The following is a 22,754-nucleotide window of genomic DNA, read 5'->3' on the forward strand; positions in this document are numbered from 1 at the left end:
ATAAGGAACAATGGCCCTGATTTCTTTTCAAACAGCTTCTAGATGTGCTGCAACATGCCCATGTATCTGGCTGACACCACTTCTCACTACACAAAAGTTGTGATACAACCCTGGTACTTCTCTTGCACTTTTTCCAGAGTTCCTAATATTTATACTTCACATTTCATCTGTAAGAGTAAGGCATGTGCAAAACCTATTTGCCTCTATGTGATCACCACTTAGCTGTCTGCTTTCAAAGTTGCAGAAAGAGCAGGGAAACTGATCTTGAAACACAATTCAATATATTATTTTATTGAAATAATCAATTTCAAATTAGGTAATGTAACATGTAAAAAGTGTGAAGTTTTATACAACTAGGAAGCAGTAAGGGGGAAAAATCAGATGATAGATATGAACAGAATCTTATGCTCCTTTTCTTTAAATCTGTGGGTTTTGAAAGTTCATCTGAGCTTATTTAGAAAAATATATGCATGATTTTTCTAAACAATTTGAAGATGCTGACCTTAAAAATAATTCATTAAATTATTGATGGAATAGGAGTAAATGCCTCTAGTGGGAGTGTGCCAATTCCTCCTCCCAGTAACAAAGAAACCTTTCTCAACATGGCTCAGCTCCATGGAGTAAAGCAGTCCCCAGCTAAGAGGGAAGTCCATACTTCAGGAATGAGTTAATAAGCATCATCTCATACAGATACTGTCTAACCCTCACAACATCCTGCAAGCCATCAACATTTCTATCCCATGTAAGGACAGTGCACCCTACCTATGGCCACACAGTGACCTAGCAGCAATTTTCAGGGAGGTAGCTGTGTTTTTCCATGTATATATTTACTTTTACACACAGCAGCCACTCAGCAAGATCACATCCTAGTGTAAAAGTAGCCTGTGACATGGACACATGAAATGATTGGGACCCACCTGAGCCACCTGGATAGTCCACACTGGAAATGCGCGTGCCAAAGTGATGGCAGCATGCTGCAGCCAGCTCCAGAAATCTAAAAACTGAGCTATTTCACATGGCTACTTCTTGACAGGTGAATTACATCTTAAAGACACTTACTTCTCTGCACTGCCTCTGAATAGAGTTTATGCAGACTCCAATCTTGTAGATTAATAGTTAGGCTACATAAACTCTGCCCTACATATCAAGGTGAAGGAGATGAAGATAACCTAAGTATGAGGATATCAATTTGTAGTATCAGTAAGAGCTGCAACTGGAGATTTGTGCACAGTCTCTGTGTAAAACAACAGCATTTAATGCAAGAAATTGTGCTACAAAAGTGTCTTAAACCATCCACAAGAAGCTGACAGTAAGACAGACCAACCTAAGTCTCCCAAACAGGGCTTTAATTCTCAGTACAGAATATGAAACAAAACCAAGGGTAAGCGTTTTGGAGATAGCAACATACACATCTAGATGCAACAGCTCTCACACACTGTGACATTAAATCTCGTAGTGGCAAATGCTCTCTGTGACTAAACCCTGACAAGTACAAGCCTTTTCAATGAAAAATTCAACATCTTTATTCTCCTTATTCATGCAAATGTGACCTTTGTGTTCTTCCTCACAGACACCTTGGTACACACCCCCACCTCAGCATGAGGATCCAAGTTCAACATATTGTCTCAACACACACCTGAAGCTTCAACGCAGCCCTGCTGTGCTCAGAGTCCACACACACACTCCATCACGTGAGCAGGGCGGCTGCCTGACTCAGCTGTCATCCCAGCTGATTCACTGTTCCATTTCTTGTTCCTTCCAACTGCAAGGAGACACCTTTAACCAGCAGTGCGTAGTAAAGATCACGAGATATGACAGTACTTGATTATGATAAATTATATCAAAGCTTGTTCTATTACATTTTTTAGCTTATGAATGCTAAAAAAGAATCATTGAGTGAAAAATGATTGCCAAACAACAAAAAAATCATGCTCAGATTTTCTGTTATTTCTTTTGCCCTTGAAAATAGGTATCTGAATCACTAACACCATTCACCAGTGAATGGGTTACTCTCAAAGAGTTGTAATATTGGTAAGCCCTAAGCCACACAGGCAAAGACCCTTCAGAAAGCACATGCATTGCTCAGGAGTATGAACAAGGTTCAGCAGAACTGCAGAAAACAAAACTCTGGACATAAGTTACTGGTTTACATCATTGTGGTTTTCTTTTGCTAGAAAGGAATCCAGCAGATCCTTACACTCATGCAATTTACCAGCAACTGAAGAGCAGCCCCCTCACTTGGGAACCACATTCCCCAGACTGCCCGACAGCCGAAATCTCAACCTTTGCCCATGAGGGGAAGCAGGCTACCTACAGCAACTGATGTCACATCACCCCAAAATGAAACTTCAGGCTCATCCCAAACTAATACAGGGGCACTTCTGAATAACTGAGTATTTCCATGTACCCACACCAAAGAGGAATCTTACCCATGCAGAGGTTCTCTGTCACTGGAAAGCATTTCAGGGAGCCACTCCAAACACATTCTGGAAACTGTGGAGGTGACAAAACTCAAATTCTTTCTTGATAAAACAGCAACTAAACTCTACTTCAGAACAATCTTTGTGTATGCGAGTGTGAGGGTGACAGTAAAAGAAATATCAAAATAAATACAAACCCATGAAAGTTCCACCTCTGAACAAAAATAAAGCTAAATTAAGTAACTCCTCAAAATGTCAGTAACCTGACTCAGGATATGCACTTAAACTCCTTAATTATGGACTCTGTTCCTGTAACTGAAATCCAATGAAATTCAATCCTGTGGTTATCCAGAAGATAAACCATTGCAAGATCAAATGTAGTGTCTTACTACTTTACCCTTTCTCTCTTCAGTTTTCTATATCAATTATTTCTTAGTTCAAAATATTTATCCAGAACAGGAAGGATAATTGTCATCACAGAGCCTGCCATAATCCGTATGTAAAGAAAAATTTGATACATGGGGATCTCCAATGCCACCAGAAAATTCAAAGATAGTCTACTCCTGAAAACCCAAGACCCACCACATCGACTTGTGTCAATGAAATGTCATATTCTGTATTCATACTGAAACTACAGTGCACATCCTCACTCAGCCATTTACCTATAAATGCACTGGCTTCAGCTTCACTTGCAGTCCTTCAAAGGCCAGCAGAGCCAACTCTGGGAACCTCTGACAGGTCAGCAGGAGGGGCTGTCATTTACTCAGGCACCTCACTCAGTCATGGCAGCCTTGGGAAGGGTAATGACACAGTTGGAATAACACAGCAGCTCCCTCTGTCCCTGGATGTCCATCGCCCATGGAGCAATTCCCTCCACGAGCACTACTGCAGTGACCCAAGCAAGTGACACCGGTGACATTCACCACTTTCAAAGAGCAGGCTTACAGACATGAATTCCCAACGCAAACAGACCCTTCTGCCTCCTCTCCTTCCCACCCCCACTGCCTGCTGTAATCCCAGTGATCCCATCATACAAAGCACCAGCCTTGATCAGAGCTGGGAACTGCCCAGGATCACTCTTGGAACAAGGCCACCCCTGCTCATGGTGGGGAGCTGCACTGCAGCCATTTCACGGCACTGTATGCATCCAGCTGCAAGGCTGCTACCTGGAAAAACTGCAAGTCACAAAGTGCTAAAGGGGTATCACTAAGATTTTAGCTCCAGAATTTTACCAGTATCTGTACCAGCGGATCCCTTTGCCTGGACACAGTTCTGCTGATTTCAGGATACTTCTACACAATTTCTAACCAAATCTGATCACATAACACACCACAGTAAAGTAACCACTTCCCTGAGTGGCCTGGTACCATATATGCTCATTTCAAGATTCAAAAGTATATTTACTAAGCATGGCATTCTCAGAGTACAGCAAAAGAAGGGTTGAGACAATTTTCTTTTACAGATGCTCTACCTTCCAGGTTTCAGAGGTAAATACCAAATTCCAGACACGCAGCAGACTATTTTCTCTACTGATTCATACAGCACAAACTATAGGATGCTTGCACGGATTTTATGCTTTGTAGATGAGATACAGGGGAAAATGTGGATAAGCTTTTTAGAACAGAAAAGCAGATAAGGTATTCCAGTGGCCAGTAGAGCTGAGATGACTCCTATTTATTCTTTTGTACAAATACAGCTGAATGTTATCAACCATGCCTATGCACTGTGCAAGTGTAATAAAAAGGAGGTACCATTAAAAAATAGATAGAACAGTTTGCCCTGGACTGATAAAGAAGCCAGCAAATAGCACAATTGTATAGAAGCGTGCTTGTGAAAGCACAGTGCCCACTGCTACAATCAATTCCAGATTTGGGAGGGTGGGGAGGGGAGTGAAAAAGAAAGGATTTCACTTTCTGCCTGGAAGCATAAGATTCAAAAAAGAAGTGTCCTTCAGGGTTTCTGATCCTCAGGATATGTTAGTTTCTCCTAGAAAAGGAGTTCACTTGACTCAGATCACAGTCATGTTTGAGCAATCTGTAAATCGATGAACATACCTGATTTTACCGGATGTACTTCAGTGAAAAGTATATAGATATATAATACAGCCAATTATCAATTTCCATTTCTAACTAAATTATTTCCTCTACTTCACATTGCTCAATTCAGGGGTTGTTTTTCCAATATTGATTCTATATCCAGCTTGCTTGGCAATAAGCTCATCCAATGCATTTTCTGTCTGTTGTTGATGAAATGCTGACTATACACCCTCTTAACATTAAGTAAAAGTGTTTACATGAAAAAAGTATCACTAGCTCTTAAATAAATATTTTAAGGTTACTTAATGGTTTACAAATTCAATAGAAGTGCAACCTGGGATGTAACAGAAATAGAAACAGCCTTTTAAGTGATTATCAGAACAATCTTCATTTGGAAACATATCCCACTTACAACGTACAGGGCAAACAAAAAAAGCAACATCTGAATTGGCAGAGCCCTACCACCATACATCCATTTATCACCACTCCCTGCAATTCAGTTGCTTTCAATAAAACTCAACTTTTTGTTAAAAGTCCTGACTCAGTAGCATTTGCAGGATTCCCATGACAGTACTGCTGGTAGCTTAAAAATCTGTCCATGTGAATCCTCCTCACAGGGCGAGCTCAGGCGTATGAGGACAGTGCAGGAGAGAGTCGGGAGCGAAAGCGTGCTGTTGTGATCATTGCTGCACACCAGCCACCCCTTCTGTTTGCTACTGCATGCCCTAAGGAGCAAGTCATCAGTTAATCAGCAAGATTAATAGGACAATACAGAGTTCTTTGATTACTGTTCTGGTATCGAGAACAGACTGAGTTTAAAACAGCTAAAAAAGAAGCTCAAACACAGCCTGAAAGACAGCTAGTGGACAGCCTAAAAATAAAACATATTCTGTACTAGAAATACTGTACCAAAGTATCATTATTTCTTTCCATAGCATCATTATAAAACTCAGAAATGCAGAAGGACAAGGAAACCTAAACTAGCATCTTTGATGTGCATGCAGCACATTCAAAAAAAGGGGACTTTGTTGTGCAAAAATCAATCGCAAGAATCAGAAACAACACCAGAAGACAACAATAGAGGGTAGAATGTAGTAGAACAGAATGAATTTTTCTGAAAAAGCCAGGAACAGCAATACCATTGAACAGATCATGAACAGTTGTTTCCAGTGGCAGCAAAGGAAGCAAGGCATCAGCACTGTTGCCTCAGGACTGTTAAATCTAAATACAAGCAGCTTTTCTTTTCTCAGGGGCTTTCTGCTGCAGAGCGCTGTCTAAAATAAGAGGGATATGTCAAAACAACACGAAACACAAAATAATTCATGTAAATCGTTAAGATATTCTACAAGATTTCATGGAAATCAGGTTCTCCATGCTTAATAACAGCATGTTATCAAAGCTGTACAGAGTCACTTAAAAATACAGGTTCTAGAGGAAAAAGATAAAAAACAGTTATAATACCATCTAAAATGATTTCATAAATACCCCCAATTGCATAGTTCACCAGCCACATTTCTGCAGAATGCTGGAGATAACACAATGACTATTACAGCTGTTAATAAAATCTGAGGGCTTCAACAAAAGCAGTATTAATAAATAGCAGTTATGCTGTAGCATGTTTTTTAAAATACAAAAGCTAAATCACTTGCTAAATTCAAACCAATCATTCTAAAATAACTGGTTTAGGGTGGAATACAATTTGCAAAACCCCAGTTTTCAGGGTTTAGTATTGTAATTATTTAATTAGTTTGCTGTCTCTGGCCCTACTGTAGCCCTGCACATTTCCTTATTCATAATATAGAAATCCTAATGTGACATTATAATCATGAATGCTTACACCTAACAAGGGGAAAACATACTTTCTTCAGCACTGTATGCAGAAGAGATTTAAAAGTTTTGGTAGACTGAGTTCCTTTTAAATCAGCATCTATACCACAGTAGTCTACAAGCTAAGTTGAGACCAAGGCAATTAAGCCCATCAGTCGTAAAAAGAAAAAAAATGCACAAGCATGAAGACAGCTCTTTCTTACCAGCATCAGCTGAACACTATTAAAGCACTTACCAACTGCCCAGATTTCTTGACCATGTCCACCTTATTTACAACACTTCTGTATTACGAGAATACTTCAGAACTTTAATGAAGGGAAAAAAATTTAAAAACAGATTTAAAATGTATTATCATGGATTAATATTCCCCCTTCTCCAATTTTCTCATATCAAACCAAATAAATCATTTACAGACCTCCTCTGGCTTCAGTGTGTCACCTGAACTTAAAAAAAATCAGTATTCATAAATCACTTTAGATAGCCATACTGAATTCAAACATAAGCATTTCCTTCACTTACATTCTAAGTTGCAAACACTGAAACAATACTGGAATCAATATCCTACTCTGTCAAGGACAGATATTATATGAAAGTTTCAAAAAAAGTTTAAAAAAAAATTAGTAATGAAACAGCTATTATTAAGCAGTAGGAGCAGTAGGACTCCACACTTTTCTAAAACAAAAGGACTTTCTTTCCAACAGCCAATTACCAAAAGCTACTCTCTTTTCAGCTTGGGAAGTTTGGTGTGTCTTTTCATACAGTGTCTGAGCTACAGGATAGGAAAAGGACTAAGTACAGTAACATTTTACCACATCCTTACTAAAGGGCAAAGACAGTCTTGCAAGTAAGGAGTCAGCAGGTTAGTACTTTATTTCCAACTTGGATCCAAACTGCTTGTGTGGTCCTGGATCAGGCAGTGACCCCCTGTGCCTTCTTTCTCTATGCACCCTGCAGGGATAAATCCATACTTGCCAATCTCCTGCTATGACATTTGTTTGCCAATTTTGTTTTTGAAGGGAAATGTGGCAAAACAAAGAAAATTGCCCTGTTAAGAGGAGTAGGTGCTGAAGAGCCATCTCCTTGCAGATAGTTTGGGAGTTGCATGCTCTTACAACTGATGGGTGCATCTCAGCTTTGCTGCAGCACAGACAACCAATACAGCACTTTTCTCTTTCCTAAGGTCAAAGAAAGATGCAGAGAAAACCACAGAAGGACTTTATGCCAGTACTCACTTGCTGCAATTAACATTGTGCTGTTGTGAAATGCAGCTAATGAGGTCCTTGTAGGGAATGAGCCACGGGAATACACAACGCTGCTCCCAGGTGAGCAATCCCATGTGCCATCATCTTTGTTTGGAATAAACCTACAGAGTTTTCCAGTTAATGCAGGCCTGTCTTCAGGTAGCAGTGATAAAAAGCAGCCCACGCCTACTCTGTGCCCCTCTTTCACACCTGAAGAAGCAGTGCATTGATACAGACATTTTTGTTCTCGAATCACAGCATCAGGAAAGCAAAACTAACCAGGTATTTCCTGTATCTTCACCATAAGATTCAGCCAATGCTTCTGAAAGGAACCAAATGACACTGTACCTGTTTCTTAAATCTGAACCACGACACTTTTAGTCTCTCCTGTTCACTTCTACATATATCTCTTTCTGTAATTCAGGCTCTTGTGCACCAGGAAACTTGCTAAAATGGACTAAGCAATAGTTTTCACAAAAAAAGTACCTCTCATTTTTTTACAATGTATTACTCAAGCCACATTAAACTTCTCTGAAGATGCTCTGACTTCTGAATTAGAGCTGAGTTAGTGAATCTTTTAACTGTATAGGGACACAAAACATTCAGTTTTTTGTAACAACTTGCTCAACCTGAATGCATAACCTTACCTCCATGTTAAAAATTAGGATATTTGAAGTAGTTCATTCTACAATGAAAGCAAGTTATAAAAGCTATTCATCTACTAGGGTGGAATATACCATGGCAGCCCAACCTCATCGTAAATCAGAGCCTCTGCTTGCCTTGCAGCAACAGAGCTGGTGCCTGGCAATGGGACACAGCAAGCCAGCACCAGTGAGTCTGGATACAGATGTGGAAACTCAACACCATGGCAATGACCACGGCAACAGAGTAAGTCATGACACAAAGGGGAAAGTTTTATTCGTGGAGTTCCATACCAAGCATATGTATTAAAATATATGCTTTAAAAAATAAACAAAGTGGCAGATTGCTTTTAGTTCACTTTATCCTTCTGCATATTTACTTTAGTATTTTTTTCAAAATTATTCTGTTATTTTGTTTCTCCCTTGTCCATTTAACAACATTCCCAAACCAGCAGAGCCTATCAAAGCTAAAAGCCTTGTCCTCCTGCTGGTGTATCACCAACATATGTTAGAAGCACTTAAATTGCAAGGCTGCAATCTGCTCTCTGAAGGAGGCTGGTAGCAGGTGTGACAGTCTGATCTGCAGAATGAACTATATATAAAGATGCAAGCAGTGGGGGGGAAGACTCCACAGCTTTGCTTTTACATATCATGCTGTATTTGTAGTCCTACTTATACAGAAAGAGGGAGAGGGGAGCCACAAAGCTAAACCAGACAGACCTTGGCATCTTTGAACTCAGTGTTTGATTTCACAGCCCCTCCCTCTCGGCAAAGTAAGTGAGCAGCACCAGGCTGTCTCTGATTTGCTGTTCGTGCTGAGAAATACACAATTTGCAATTGCAAAGAACTGACCCTCTTATCTATTGCATCTAGGCACAGTGCACAAACCCAAAGGCAGTGATCTTCCCCAAAGGCTGGCTTCCCATTAGGTGAAAGGCAGGCTGCAAAGGGCTGTTGATTATAAACCCAGCTCAGATCTCTGCTTCCCATCTCAGCTTCCACCTTACACTGAAGAGTAACACAAAACACGGAGTGAATTATCACACTCCACACTGAAGTTTTCAGAAGCAACAGCACACTTTTTTCAAAAGTGACCATACAATTCTGAATGATAAACAGCATGTTTCTAAAACACTAATTAATTACAGACAAACTTTTTGTTTTTTTCCCAATATCACACACAACTATAATCCCCAAGACTGATCAAGAAAAAAATGTGGACTCATTGTGTCTTAATTCTCTCTATTCACCATGTCTCTGGCATCCACCAACCTTTGGAAACAAAGTCTTTCAGAAGGCAACAAAACACTGGCTCACTGAATCAGAAGCAGCTTGCGAAGGCTGCTAGAGTTAAAGCAGCCTTTACACACTGTCTAATCACAGACATAATACATGGTCTTATAAAGGGAAACACAGACCACCCATAAAACCCATAAAATCTGCAACTTCCCTGCTGCTCAGAGAAGCTGCAGGTGCCCCATCCCTGGAGGTGTTCAAGGTGAGGTTGGATCAGGCTTTGAGTAACTCAGTCTAACAGAGGGTGTCCTTGCCTGTGACAAGGGATTGGAAGCAGGTGATCTTTAAGGTCCCTTCCAACCCAAACCACTCTATGATTCTATGAAAACAAGACATACATTTTACAAAATTAGCTATTATGATTTACAGATTCCAAATAGTTTAATAACTTCCACATAAAGCAAATCTAAATAGCCTTTTTATTTTGTTCCAATATAAAACCAAGCAAGTTCTGAACTATGAAATTGGGGTAATTTAGAATAAAATACAACATTTTATACTACCTGGACTCAAGTACAGTGGATGGATTTGGCAAATATTGGGATTTTTTTTGCAATTGAGAAGAGTAGTATGCATGCCTAAGCATTTACAGGTCCACCTTGACAGCAGTTTTAGAAAGGGGACAATTATGTGGATCTATCTGATTACCCTGAACAGCCCACAGGGCAGCACTAGAGCCTTGCCCAAACCTTTCCTTGACCATTTAGCTCAGCACTTTCTCCCAGATCACTGGCCACTGGGAAAACACCACCACCACAAAAAGTAGATTTAGTCAAGTCTGAAATACATGACTATAAAAAAAAAAATCTTTTGGAAGTAGATTTAGGATACAGTTCCCTTCATCAGACTGTTTAGATTTTTCCAGATGTTAAAAGGTAAACAGCAGTACATTCAAGCTAATTACCTCATATTCAAATAGCAAAAGAATATTTAACTCAGCACAAATTAGCTCTTTGTGCAAGCTAACTCCCCTGCACTGTTGCTTCCATTCTTCAGCTAAGGAATTTCACCAGCAAAAGAAACTTCTTACCTCCACAGAGACAGGGTAAGGACCAGAAGCCTTTTCAGCTAAATATTCCATAAACACCAAAAGATCCGATATAAGATGTTCACTACCTCTGGCTTCCAGCTAACAACAGCTATTTTATGGCAAGGCCAAAGCAACAAAAGGGTCATCAGGAATTTACTTCAAACAGCCATGCTAATAAAGGAGAGACTTTTAAGACATTGATTACAATAACATTTCACACACATTAACAGCTGAGTTTAGTTTACCAAAGTAAGGATTGTGTTCCTGAATGATCACTGGGTATAGGGTGAGGAGACTACTCCATTGCCTAACATAACCACAAGTTAAATATCCTGTTTTACCTACAGAGCATAACATTTCCTTTTAAGGCCAGGTTAGTTAAGTCCAGAAAATATAGTTTTCTCATCAAATAGAAGTTCTTAAATATACAAATATTTTGCATACAGTTATAGTCATTTAAAATCACAATAACAGGCCTTTTTACAAAGAGAGCCTATGCTAACACAGTATTCTGAACTTAAAAGCTCTACTTTACTTCAGCCAGTCCACTTTTTCTTGATATCTCTTAGTGCAGACTTCAAATGTTCCAGGATTATTATGGCAGCATTTATTTATGCTATTTTTCGTTGGAAGAAAAACTGAAAAGAGGTTGCTCTTGCTCCTGTTAAAAAAAACTCGTGAGAGCAAAAACCATCAAACCTATCTTCTCAAATTAGTATTATTAATTACATTAAAAAATGTTCAATACAGGATTTGGCAACAATGCTCTGAACTTGCACCATTCCCAGAAAACAGGACTCAGTTTGTCTGAGTGAGGGTGGAGGAGTCTCTCGTGCTGGGTCTCCTTTCCCCATCCCCAGGCACCTCGTTCCTACAATGCCACAAGAGAAGCAGCAGTTTTGTCAGAGGTTAGGGATTAACCCTGGGCACAGCCTCACCCTGATGCAAACCGGACCTGCTGCCTCTCGCTGAGCCCCTCGCACACACACTCCTCGCAGGAGCCCTGCAAAGCCGCTCCCCCACTCCAGGAAAGCCACAGCCATTGCTGGGGCTATCTCCCCTCATCTCCCTGCAAAGGCAGCAGCATTTCTTCTCTTACCCAGCACCCATCTCTATAGCAAAAACCAGAAACACCCAGCAGAACAACTGAGGTGTACAGAGATGACTACTCTCCTACTATGGTAATACTCTCCAAATTACTATAATTGCACAACACTTTTTAACTTTTAGCAAAGCCTAACACTTCAGGCTAGCAGTCTTCCAGCAGTCTGCTACTGCCAGAGACAATTTCAAGGTGAGTAAAATCCCTTCCCTCTTCAGGCTGAACACAGTGCTGAGGCTAGAGTTCATCCACCAGGAATGGCTGGCCACCACAGCCCTCCTGCCTAAACTCTTCCTTTGGTACCTGGTGGCTGGCTGCTTTCCTGGTGCTCACAGCTGCAGGCACAGGCTCTTCACAGGAAGGCAGAGGGGCAAACTGACAGCACAAACAAACACACAACACAAATAACATATGGTCCAACAGGTTCTTGGAGAGGTCGAATTAAGTCAAGCTTTGTTATTTCACTTAGCAGCCTATTAAAGAAGCAAAAGGTTCAAAAACTTCAAATTTATTGGGGTTTTTCAACTGTCATTTAAGTTGTTACAGCAACAAAACTTTCAGATGTGTGGTGTCTCAGAGACACTCCAGCATCCCTAAAAGTAATTTTTCCAATATTTATTTATTGAATTTATTCAATATTTATTGAATTCAGTTCCTTCCTGTTCAGGTCTTCAAGAACTTGGAACGAAGTTGCTCATTACATGCGCAAAGAGCTGTATTGCTGCAAGGTTCTCACAAGTAAGATATTGCTTTTGACATTTAACAGAGGAGAAAAAAAACATTATGTGGCCTTTGCCTAGGGGGAAGATAGAGTAACTCAACAACTTTGAAAGCACATGCAAAAAAGATGGGGTAAGGTGAAACTACTTTTCCATTTAGTAAATGTGGCTGTTTCTTCAAACAAATGAAAACACCTAAGTGGGTGCACACACAAACATACAGGCACTCCCAGAAGTTCTATCTCCATTTAAAATACTTTATACCCACGTAACCTTTTTTTTTTTTCTTAGTAATACAACATCAACACCAGAAACATTTTAAATTGCTATTCTGTTTCTGTAAAGACATGCACACCCGGAAAAAAAAAAAATCCTGTAAATGTTGCCACTTGAAAAGAAAACTGCTAATGATACACCATCTTGCTCCTCCTGCAACGAACTCATAATTTCACTGCATGCAGTGAAAAGCAGGCTGAGCATGAGCAAATGTGGAGGGTATGGCCAAAAATGTGACATTGCTCTTACAAAACAGAGTCTATTTTCCTTACTAAATCAGGGATACACTACTTTCACTAAGCTTGTTGCACAGAAAGAAAGGTTTCTTACAATGAATTCCACAGGTTTATTTTAAAAATAAAGCCTTTGGGTGATATCTGTTGTGCCACTGAGGTCAATTTTTCATCCTCTTGCTAAATGGACCACTTGCCTCCAGGGCACCAAGTTAACCCTTTCTTCCCATCTTTGGCATCCTCTATTTGTCTCTACCTCATGTACTGCATTAGTGTCTTGCTTCCATGCAAACTCCCATTTCCCACTCACATGGAAAAAAAAAAAAAATACAGCAACAGGAGTCATACCTATCCCTCCATATCTCAAAAGCATTTCCTTTCACCAAACTCCAAGGACATCCCATCCTTTTTTCCACCCCCACAGAAGACCATCCCTGTCTCCAGAGTCATTTCCCTTCTGTGCCAGGCCTATTTCTGTCACCACAGAAGTCCTAACACAGAAGTCCTGCCTCCTGTCCTGGAGGCACAACAATCCAGGAGACAACCCCAGCCAACTTGTCCAGCACCAGAGCATGGTCTCTGGCAGGAACACAGCAGCACCCCAGGGCCCAGCTCCGGGGGATGCTCATCTCTTCCCCTGGGCAGCAAGGATCATCCCCTTGCACAGAAACTCTTTTGGTCTTCATTCCTCTTCTCCTGCACCATCCCAGCCTTGAGATGTAGGGTGTGGGATGCAGTCCAAGAGTTTTAGCAGGAAAGCAGGAATGCATTTCTCCTTCTTGTTTGGGACTAAATGGTCTTTAATGAGCATCACTTCGCCACTGCAAACTGAAGTAGAAAAAAAGTTGCCAACAAGTACCTGCTACCTGATTTTTTTTAAAAAAAAAAAAAAAAAAAAGAACAAAAGCAAATACTGTAATAAAATTATTATTAAAATTATTAAAAATTTAACGAATACCTGAGATTTACTTGAGAAAATAACTAATACCCACAGGAGAAAAAACCCTGACACTGTTGACATATTGTAACAAGAAAAACTAATGTGTTTCTCCCAAAAACAAAAAAGGCCTTAATATTTGCTGTTAATTTAAAATTATTTTTCCCCAATTTAAAGTCTGACTCATATATCTTTCACCAGTAATATTAGTCATTTCAACGAGTATTATGTATGTCTGTGCTGCTGTTTTCTTTTTAACTTTCTCAGTTTTTTAAACAGCCCCACTGGATTATGTAACTTAGCTCAAAGGCAGTTTGGTTTTTGGTGGTTTTTTATCCATTTTCCAGTACCAGACTTGCTGAGCATTACATCAAAATGACCTCAAAGAAACAAAGAAAATATATAACGTATATTAAAAAGGAAGAAATAAAAATAAAGCACAGATGCCCCAAAGTATCTTCGAGAATTTTTTAATACTTTTTGCTTCACTTTTTATTTTCTTACTGCTCAGAAAATATTTCTGAGTGAGAACATCTGTGCTATATTCTGGATTGATGTTAGAAGAATTCCACTTTATTTTCAATATACATAAGCACTGGTTCAGCATTGTTGCATGTTTTATCCATTCAATTTATATTTGGATGAAAAGGTTTGTTTTCCTTTGAAGAACCAGGAAATTATTTTAAAGCTACATGAACCGTATTCTGTATAACTAAGATCCCCAGCATTTCTTCTCCATTTATTCCATCTTACTTTACCGGATTAAATGTGCCACGACCAAAAGATGTCATAGTCTGGTACAACTGAGAAAGTGTTACTTCCAGTGGTGTTTTTATAACAGAACTAAAACATCTGTGACTGTTATAAGAGAAGTTCAAGTGTAAAAAGCTATGAGAATCAGATGGCTTTCCACTGGTGGAAGGCTATTGCCCAGGAGAAGAAAGGCTGGCAACTCCCTAAACCCCAGATTGCCTCCAGGAACTGTTCCCCAAATGTGCTGAGCACTTTCACAGGCTCCTCCACAGCCCTCCCATCAGAGCTACAGGAATTGCTCAGCAGCTGAATGGTGCTTTGCTCAACGGGAAATCACTCTCAAGCCACTCTTCCACAAACACACACTTCACTTTGATCACTGTTAAGTAATAGTGAAACACTGAGAAACCACATGATGCCAAACTGAAAGCCATGATGCATCCTGTCCAGCCAGAGATAGATGCTGCTCACACCAGCCAGCCTCAGCAGTACCACACACATCCTTCCCTGAAATCATCTTCAAAGCTGAAGGGTTTACATACTGTACACTGCTCAAGACCCTCTTTTTAAACACTACAGAATACAGTCTTCTTTATTAGCTTTGAATAATCCCAAGTGCCTGCTTGCTCAAATCACAGGGGTCCAGCTCCCTCAGGTCTTTTCAAGACAAGCCTTGAAAAAAAAGACCTTGAACATCCTCCCCTGTTGCAGGGATGGCTCGGAACTGGGGCAAGAGCCAGCAGAGAGGGCATGGCAGGGCTTGTGCAGCTCCTGCCTTGCAAGCCACAGGTGCCCTGGGGCACAGCACTGCTGTACAGCAAAGTCCCCACACAAGAGACCTCCGCAGCCACTGCCATGCTCACTCCAAAGGCTCATTTCTACCTTCACCCTGCAACTTCTCTTACAATGTGTGCAAGAGCCATCTGTATTTACAGATGAGCCAATGACATAAACCATTGATTTGGCTGAAAACACAGAAGGAACTGGAGAGAAGAGGTTAATAGAAAGTTTTCCATATTGAGCAGAGAGAGTTTATCACTATAGCCTCGCATTTCCAGCACCACACCTGCAGGATCACAAAGCAGCTTTCTAAACGTGAAGCAATCATGACCCATTTCAGTACTTTTCCTCCTTAAATTACTATCTCTACACTGCTGCTTACCAAGCCTCAGCAGAATAACCCATCAGCTGGGTTTCACTGCCACTGTTGGGAGCCCAGCATCAGCGAAGAGGTCAAGAGCCAGCTCGAGACAACTGCCAGGAGCCCCATGGAATCCTGGCTGACCTCAGGTAAATCACTGAAATACTACTCAGCCAACACTGAATGCAGAGCCCAGAAACATCATCCTGGGGGTGTCAACTAGAACTAAACTGATAGCCAACTGAGCAGGAGGGGCTACAGCGATTTTTTGGTGTTTTGGTTCCTTTCTGTGAATCCTACAGAGGATTCCTGTGTATTCTGGCAGTATTTCTGTAGAACAATTTCTGTAAAAATCCTGTAAGATTTCTTTCTACTTAAAAAAGACTTGAGATTCGCACATAAAGAAGAATGAAATCTGAATCTGAAAAAGGAAAAAAAAACCCACACACACATACAAAAAGAACTTCAAATCTTTTTTATGCTAAATTTAGCCACTGCTGCCCTTGAGTATTGCCAAAGGGGTCACTGAATGGGCATTGTGGCAGATCCACTTAAGCCTGTGGCAAAAACCTAGTGGTCAGGCTCAAGGAGGGAATGTGCCAAAAACAATACAAAGCCCAAGTAAAATCAGCAGATTTTCATACCAACCCACCCCAGTATTAGGCTCTACAAACGATGCCCCAGTGACACAGTCATGAGGAACTGTGCAACTGTTTGCTCAGCAGAACATAACTTGTATCAACGCTGCCCTTGTGTACCTGGCAGAGAACCGGCTGTCTGAGAACTGACTTTTAAGCAAATAATCCCCGTTAGCTGGCAGTGGGGGAAATAAAATCAAAAACGGGGGAAAAAAAGCCAGCTTCACAAACACAATCACTCAGGCTACAACCTTCCTCCCTCACAATTCCCTGCTGATGAATGTCAGACCTACCAAAGAGATGGAACTTTAAGCTCTGGGTGGCCTAAGCCCCCAACGTACAAATTAAATGAGAATATGGTCATCTGACACCTGTTACCTTTGCTTACACTGCCAACTTTCCTGGAGTTCTGGTCTCTTATCAGCAACAGCCTCTAACACTATCAAAGAGCAGATTACAATTTCTTTTCACAAATATTAGTGCATTGCAGTTTTCAAATTAACAATTGAAGTATTGTTCCATGCAACATGAAAACTCCCACAAAACTGCATCTCCTAAAACATTTGGCAAGAGAGAGGGGAAAGGTGTCTCAAGACCTCTATTAAAATCTTTTTGATTCAGCAGAAAAACTGTTAATGTACTCATTTTAACTGGAAAATAAGTTAATTTTAACTTAACTGGAAAATGAGGGTTATATATAAGGTCTAGGAACATCACTACAACCTCATGATATGCAGGGCATAAGCCTGAACTATCATGGAGACCAAACAATGCCTCTAGGGACTGAACATGACAATGAACAACTCCAGCAAATCAACAATTTCTTCTTTCATATTCTTGCTTACCATGCTCGTTTATATCACTTATTTTTTTCTTTTAATTATATCTACCCATTGCTTATGCACATCTATTTTTACTTGTAAGAAAAAGAAGGTAAGTTAAAATGCTTACAATATCCTCTCCAAAAACCAAAGCACGAAAGATTATGCTGACAGTCAAAAGTCAACATAAAAAGTCAGAAATATCTCTGGCTACATCTAGATCAAACCAAAGTTACAAGATGCAGAATTACTTCCTTTCCATATATCATTTTTATAATAATTTTCCACCTTTTAACACTGGTTCAATATTTGATAAACATGTTTCATCTCAACTGCCTGTCTGCCTTCTCCCTTTTGGTGCAGGCCATCATCTCTTGCCATCAATGTTAAGCCACTCAGATACAGCTGACCTCCCCTCTTAAATCTCTTACCTTCTTGCAAGCTTTTAACCATTAATTTAATTGCTAGGACTACACCAACTCCAAATGTGCACAACCCTTGACCAGCAGGGTCTGGAAAATGCATCTACCATTCCTCTGGCCAGCCATCCCCTGCCCAAGTTGTATTCCTTTAAGACTCAGGCAGAGATTGTGCCAGAGGCTGCATCAGTCCATCCAGCAACACAAAAGTGCACCATTAGCTGGCTGCCCCCATGAAAACTGGGTTTCATTAAACATGATCGATTTTGCTGACTCCACTTGCCCTTAACAAGGTGGACATTTCAAACATCTCTCATCACTTGCTTGTTCATTTCCCACAAACACAAACTACAGAAAGAATGCATCATATTTCAGACACAAAACTTGTCTTGGAATAAAAGCAAAAGAACAGAGGAATTTACACACACTACCTACACCAGCCTTTAAACACAGCCTGTCCTACTAATAACTAATTCCACGCACAAAGACCTAGCATTGTCAGCGGTATTAATCCATAATTCATTTTTGCAGATTTATGAATCCTGATCAAAGACATAGCACACAGCACTAACTGCAGTTACCTGCAGTTGTGTTATCTTTATGTTTTGAACTCCTAAAATTTTACAGAGAGAAGAACCTTACTATTATGTGGATTGTTCTCCCTAAGTACTTTTTCCATTCTTGACATGTCTCTTCAACCTCAATAATACTAAGTGAGAACACTGAGGTCAAATTTTGAAGTTTTTCATTCCTGCCACACCGCAAGCACAGTTTTGGGCTGCCTCACTACGACTGCACAGGGACATCAGAAGTGCACTGTGCAGATCACTTACTGCTAATCACAACCGGGAAACCGTGACAAAGCGGGAGGTAACCTGGGAAGGGCTGACAACTCAGTTCTCAAGGAGCTCTCCTGAGGGAACTGCTGCATACAGTAGACACACACATTCTTGCAGGATGAGAAATGCTGGTTTTCCTGTAAGTATGAAAACCATAAACTACATTCAAATATTTTGAATAATCTTCCACCAGATATGCTTCTTTCCGTAAGAGCATAGTGGTGGTGAAGTAGATTTCAGTGTTAGCTTGACACAAGCTGCCAGACTGTAAGTTCATATGGGCACATATACTTTCATCCTTTCAGCTAGGAATTACTTTGTCCTCTTTCTTGCGGCTTTATGAAGTGCAGATTTGCTCATCTGCTACACTAGCACAGAAAGGAACCATCTAACTGCTACAAAAACAATCATCTGTGGAATTCTGGCATCCAAACCATAAAATTACTATGTTGCTTTACTGCGAGCACAGCAAACTGCACTCTACACCTATTTACAAAACCTACTTAATGTAAGATCCAGTTCCTTACTAACTAAACATCACCACAGAAAATCTTCAGCAATTTTAAGTTAAAACTAAGGTTTGATGATGACCATATAAAACACTCAGAGAAAGCCCACGGACACTGCTACTGTCTTCAACCACAGAATTTCCATATAATAGAAACAATCTCAGTAATTGCAGCTACCTCAAGTCCATACCAGTGGCATTTAGCATAACCACCATATAAATACTAATAAATAAAACCACCATGTCATTTTAACCCAGGATGCAGAGCCTTTGATATGAGGGGCCAGTCAATGTCTGGCTGTCCCTCTGCAAACTGCTTTTTTAATAAGTGCATGGCCATTCAGAGCTACTTTTTTTCCCTCCCATGCTTCCACAGCTGGGCCACTTTCTTCCTGAAGTGAAATTTGCAATGATGTAACCTTTATCTAGTGACTGCGCTGTGTCTCTCCTGCACTTACAACTTCAATCCCTCCCAGGTTTAACATTATGCTGCAAAATGCAACTGCCATCCCTTAATGTGACTTAATAGCTGGAAGCCAGGATGCAGTCCATGCCACAGGAGTTACACAGGCCACGGTTTCGGAACAAAACACAGCAAAATAATTCCTTTTCTTAATGCTTCAACACTGATGAACAAATGCTACAAACACTTCTCATCTGAATGGCTCAATGAGGCATACCGTGTTCCACAGAGTCTCACTTTACTGTTCACTGCTTTACCTTAACTAGAGAGGTACTTTCTGCCCCAGTATCCTATATGCAAGTAGACTGCCATGTGCTTTAACTGCTGTATATGAACGACAGCTGGTATGCAGCCACAGCCATATCCTAGAGAATCTTTTTTTTTTCTTTTTCCAGCCAGAATCAGAACATGTTTGCTGTCTTTAAAACCATGTTCTTCAGGAATCAGGTGGGGAGGGTCACTCAGTTACTTTTCTCCTCCCAGCATCTAGAATTCTCTATGAAAAAACTGATTTTAAAAATTTTTCAGGAATCACTTCAAACCAATTAATGAACCGTTCACAATATTCCTTCCATTGCATGATTCAGGACAGCCTAGAAGTCTACATTTGCCAAAGCAAAACTACCAGGCTCAGAAGTGTAAAATGTCTCAGAAGGGCTAAGGGGGAGAAGCACATTCAAACTTCTTGAATCGATGAGGCAGAGGAAAGGGGAAGGGCACTGCTGAAGTTCTCAACCAACGATGGTCATACTGCCCAACAAACCAGTTGATTAAAAAGAAGTCTGCAGCAACAAGAAAGTACGGAGAGGGCGGGGGAAAGGGAGGAGGGGAGGAAAGAGAGAAAGAAAAATTTGAAAAAAAAAAAGACAAAGTAAGGGGAAAAAACCCAAAGCCCAACAAGTTGCCCGTGGAGGGAAAGCCAAGTATGCAACTGCCAGGGATTTCAACACGGAGCTGCGGGAGGCCGGCGCGGGCGGCTGTCGGGCTCAGCCCCGCGGCGGGCCGGGCCGGGCCGGGCCGGCGCTCCCCGCACCCCGGGGCAGCGAGGGCCGTCCCGCAGCGCAGCCTCCCCGCGGCGCGGCGGGCGCGGAGGTGCCGCGGGGGGCCGCGCTGCTGCGGCCCGCTCGGAGCCCGGCCCGGCGCGGAGGTGGCCCGCGGGGCGCCGCCGGACGCCCCTGCGGCGGGGTCCCCTCGCACCGCCTTCCCCGCCGGGCCTGGAGGGCCGGGAAGCCTGGAGCTGGATTTCCAGCCCTCCGCGGCGACTCCCGCCCGGCCCGCGGAGCCTCGGCCCCTCCACCCGCCCCGGGGCAGACCCGGCACCGCCGGCCCCCGCGCTGCTCTGCCGGCCGGGCTCGGGCGGCTCCCGCACCGACACCCCCGGGGGCCGCCAGGCACCGGCGAACAAAGGGCCGAGGCCCGCCAGGGGCCCGCGGGGAGCCGCGGAGGGGCCGCGCTGGCCGCTGCGGAGGGGCCGAGCCCCCCTCCCCGCTCCCCGCGGCGGCGCCGGGCACACGCTCCCCGCGGGCTCCGCCGCCGGCCGCCCCCGGCCCCGCTCCCGCCGCTCCCCCCGGCGGGGCAGCCCGGACTTTCCCCCTCGCTTCCCTCCCCACTCCGGGAAGCGCCATATTGATCGCGGGCGCCGCTCCCCGCGCCCCTCACCTTGGCGATCGCCTTCTTGTACCGGGTCACCGCTTGCTGGATCAAGCTGAAAACTTTCATGTTCCCGTCCCCGCAGGGCACGACCACCCGCGTCCTCCCGAAGCACACCGTGACTTTCATCCTGCGCGGCCGGGGGGCTCCCGCGTCCCTCCGGCTCCGCGCAGCCTTCCTCCTCCTCCTCCTCCTCCTCCTCCTCCTCCTCCTCTTCTTCCCCTCCGCCCTCCGCCACGGCCGCCCCCCGGCGGGGCGCGGCGCTCAGCCCCCGGCCGCCGCTGGGCTGCCGCTGCGGGCGCCCTGCCTCCGCCCCGGCTTCGCGGCCGGCCCGGGGAGGCGCGGGGAAGGGAGGGCAGCGCAGGACGGGGGCCGGTGCTGCCTTCCCGAGGGCCGGGGGCCGCTCACATGCCGCGGCGCTGCCCGCGGCCACCTGCTCGGCTCCTGCCCCGGCGCGCAGCGGCGGCGGGCGGGGCGGCGGCGCTGGCTCCCGCTCCGGAGGCGTGGGGCGGTGCGGCGGGGCGGGGGCAGCCGGCCGGCTCCGCGGGGCGCCGGCTGCGCGGACGGGGCGGGGGAACCGGAGGGCCCCGCGCACGGTCGGAGCGAGTGCCCCGATCGAGCCCGAGGGGGTGTGGCTGCCCCCGCCTCGCCCTGCCCCGCCGGGTCCCGGGGATGCGGAGCCGGGGTCGCACCGGCACAAGGAGCCCCGGGAAATGCTGTTCCCTCGGCCCCGGCTCGTGCACTGGGGGGAAACGGGCACCGCTGCTGCTCCTGGCCGGGCGCTGCCTGCTGTCGCCCTGCCTCAGGTACGCGGGTCCCGGGAAAGCAAGGCATGGCACCGCAGAGAAGGTGCCCGGCAGGACACCGCGGCGGTCTGCTGCTCCTCCGGTGTCCGGGGACATCAGCGCACGGCTGAAATCAGATGCTCTTCCTGGTCTGTCGGGCATCTGTTAACGCAACAGGACCAACACTGTGCAAAAACTGGTGCATCATCAGTGACACCAGCTTCAAAGGAGCCGCTGAGCAATCTCCTCCGCAAAGCCGCCAGAAGTCATAGGGGTTTATAGATACCGGTCACTTTTTTCCACGGATTTCATTGAGGACAATGGAATTGCAGAGTTAATTGGTCATTCAGTGTGGCCTGACAATATATATCTTTTGTGTAGAAATGGTAAAACAATTTAACTAGAGTAAAAGCAGAGTTTGGAGGACAGGACGGCAGTGAAAAAAGCTTTCTTCTTTTTTTTTTTTTTTTTTTTTTTTTGTTTTTGGTTTGTTAGGGTTTTTTTTTTTTTTCCTGAACTTATACACAGCGCTAAAGATGTGAAATTCAAGTAAGCTTTGTAGCACATAATATCAACATCCTTCTATAACACCGGACAACTCAGCACGTGTCCTCTGGTGCTCCCTGCTCAGCAGCTGTCCCAGCTGGCAGTCTGCTCTTGTTCCCTTAGCAATAGTATTAGTAACTTTAAGAACTTCAAACCTGATACAAATGGCAAAGCCGTCTGCGGTTTAGTAGGTACAGACCTAAGGAGCAGAATTAATGATGTTTTTAAAACATCAAAGGTAAAATTATTGCCCAGTTAAGTCAAGGGTGAGTATGGCATCCCTAACCCTTTGCATTCTACTTAGGAGTTTCCAGTACAGAAATGGAGGAGTCAGTTTATATTAATTTGGTTCCATGCATATTGTCCAATTTCTCTGGAATCCATAGAACCTTCTATATTAATTGCAGTTTTGGAAAGCTTTGGGACACTCACA

General features: G+C 43.3%; 1 protein-coding gene across 22 annotated transcripts in view; it reads right to left on the reverse strand.

The window, feature by feature from the left end:
- Window positions 1-21,271, reverse strand: part of PARD3 (par-3 family cell polarity regulator) — a 487,559-nt gene extending 466,288 nt beyond the window's left edge. For 12 of the 22 annotated variants that reach the window (XM_086863522.1, XM_086863486.1, XM_086863539.1 and 9 more), the window contains exon 1: window positions 21,000-21,222. In XM_086863522.1, coding sequence (XP_086719648.1) covers window positions 21,000-21,119 — 120 coding nt within the window. In that variant the 5' untranslated portion in view covers window positions 21,120-21,222. Of the gene's footprint in view, window positions 1-20,999 lie in introns of all 22 variants that reach the window. The other 10 variants (XM_086863466.1, XM_086863411.1, XM_086863460.1 and 7 more) reach the window with 3 other exon arrangements.
- Between the last annotated feature and the right edge of the window lie 1,483 nt (window positions 21,272-22,754).

This window comes from Cyanistes caeruleus, chromosome 1, assembly GCF_971803275.1.
Source record: "Cyanistes caeruleus chromosome 1, bCyaCae1.hap1.1, whole genome shotgun sequence".
Lineage (NCBI taxonomy): Eukaryota > Metazoa > Chordata > Aves > Passeriformes > Paridae > Cyanistes > Cyanistes caeruleus.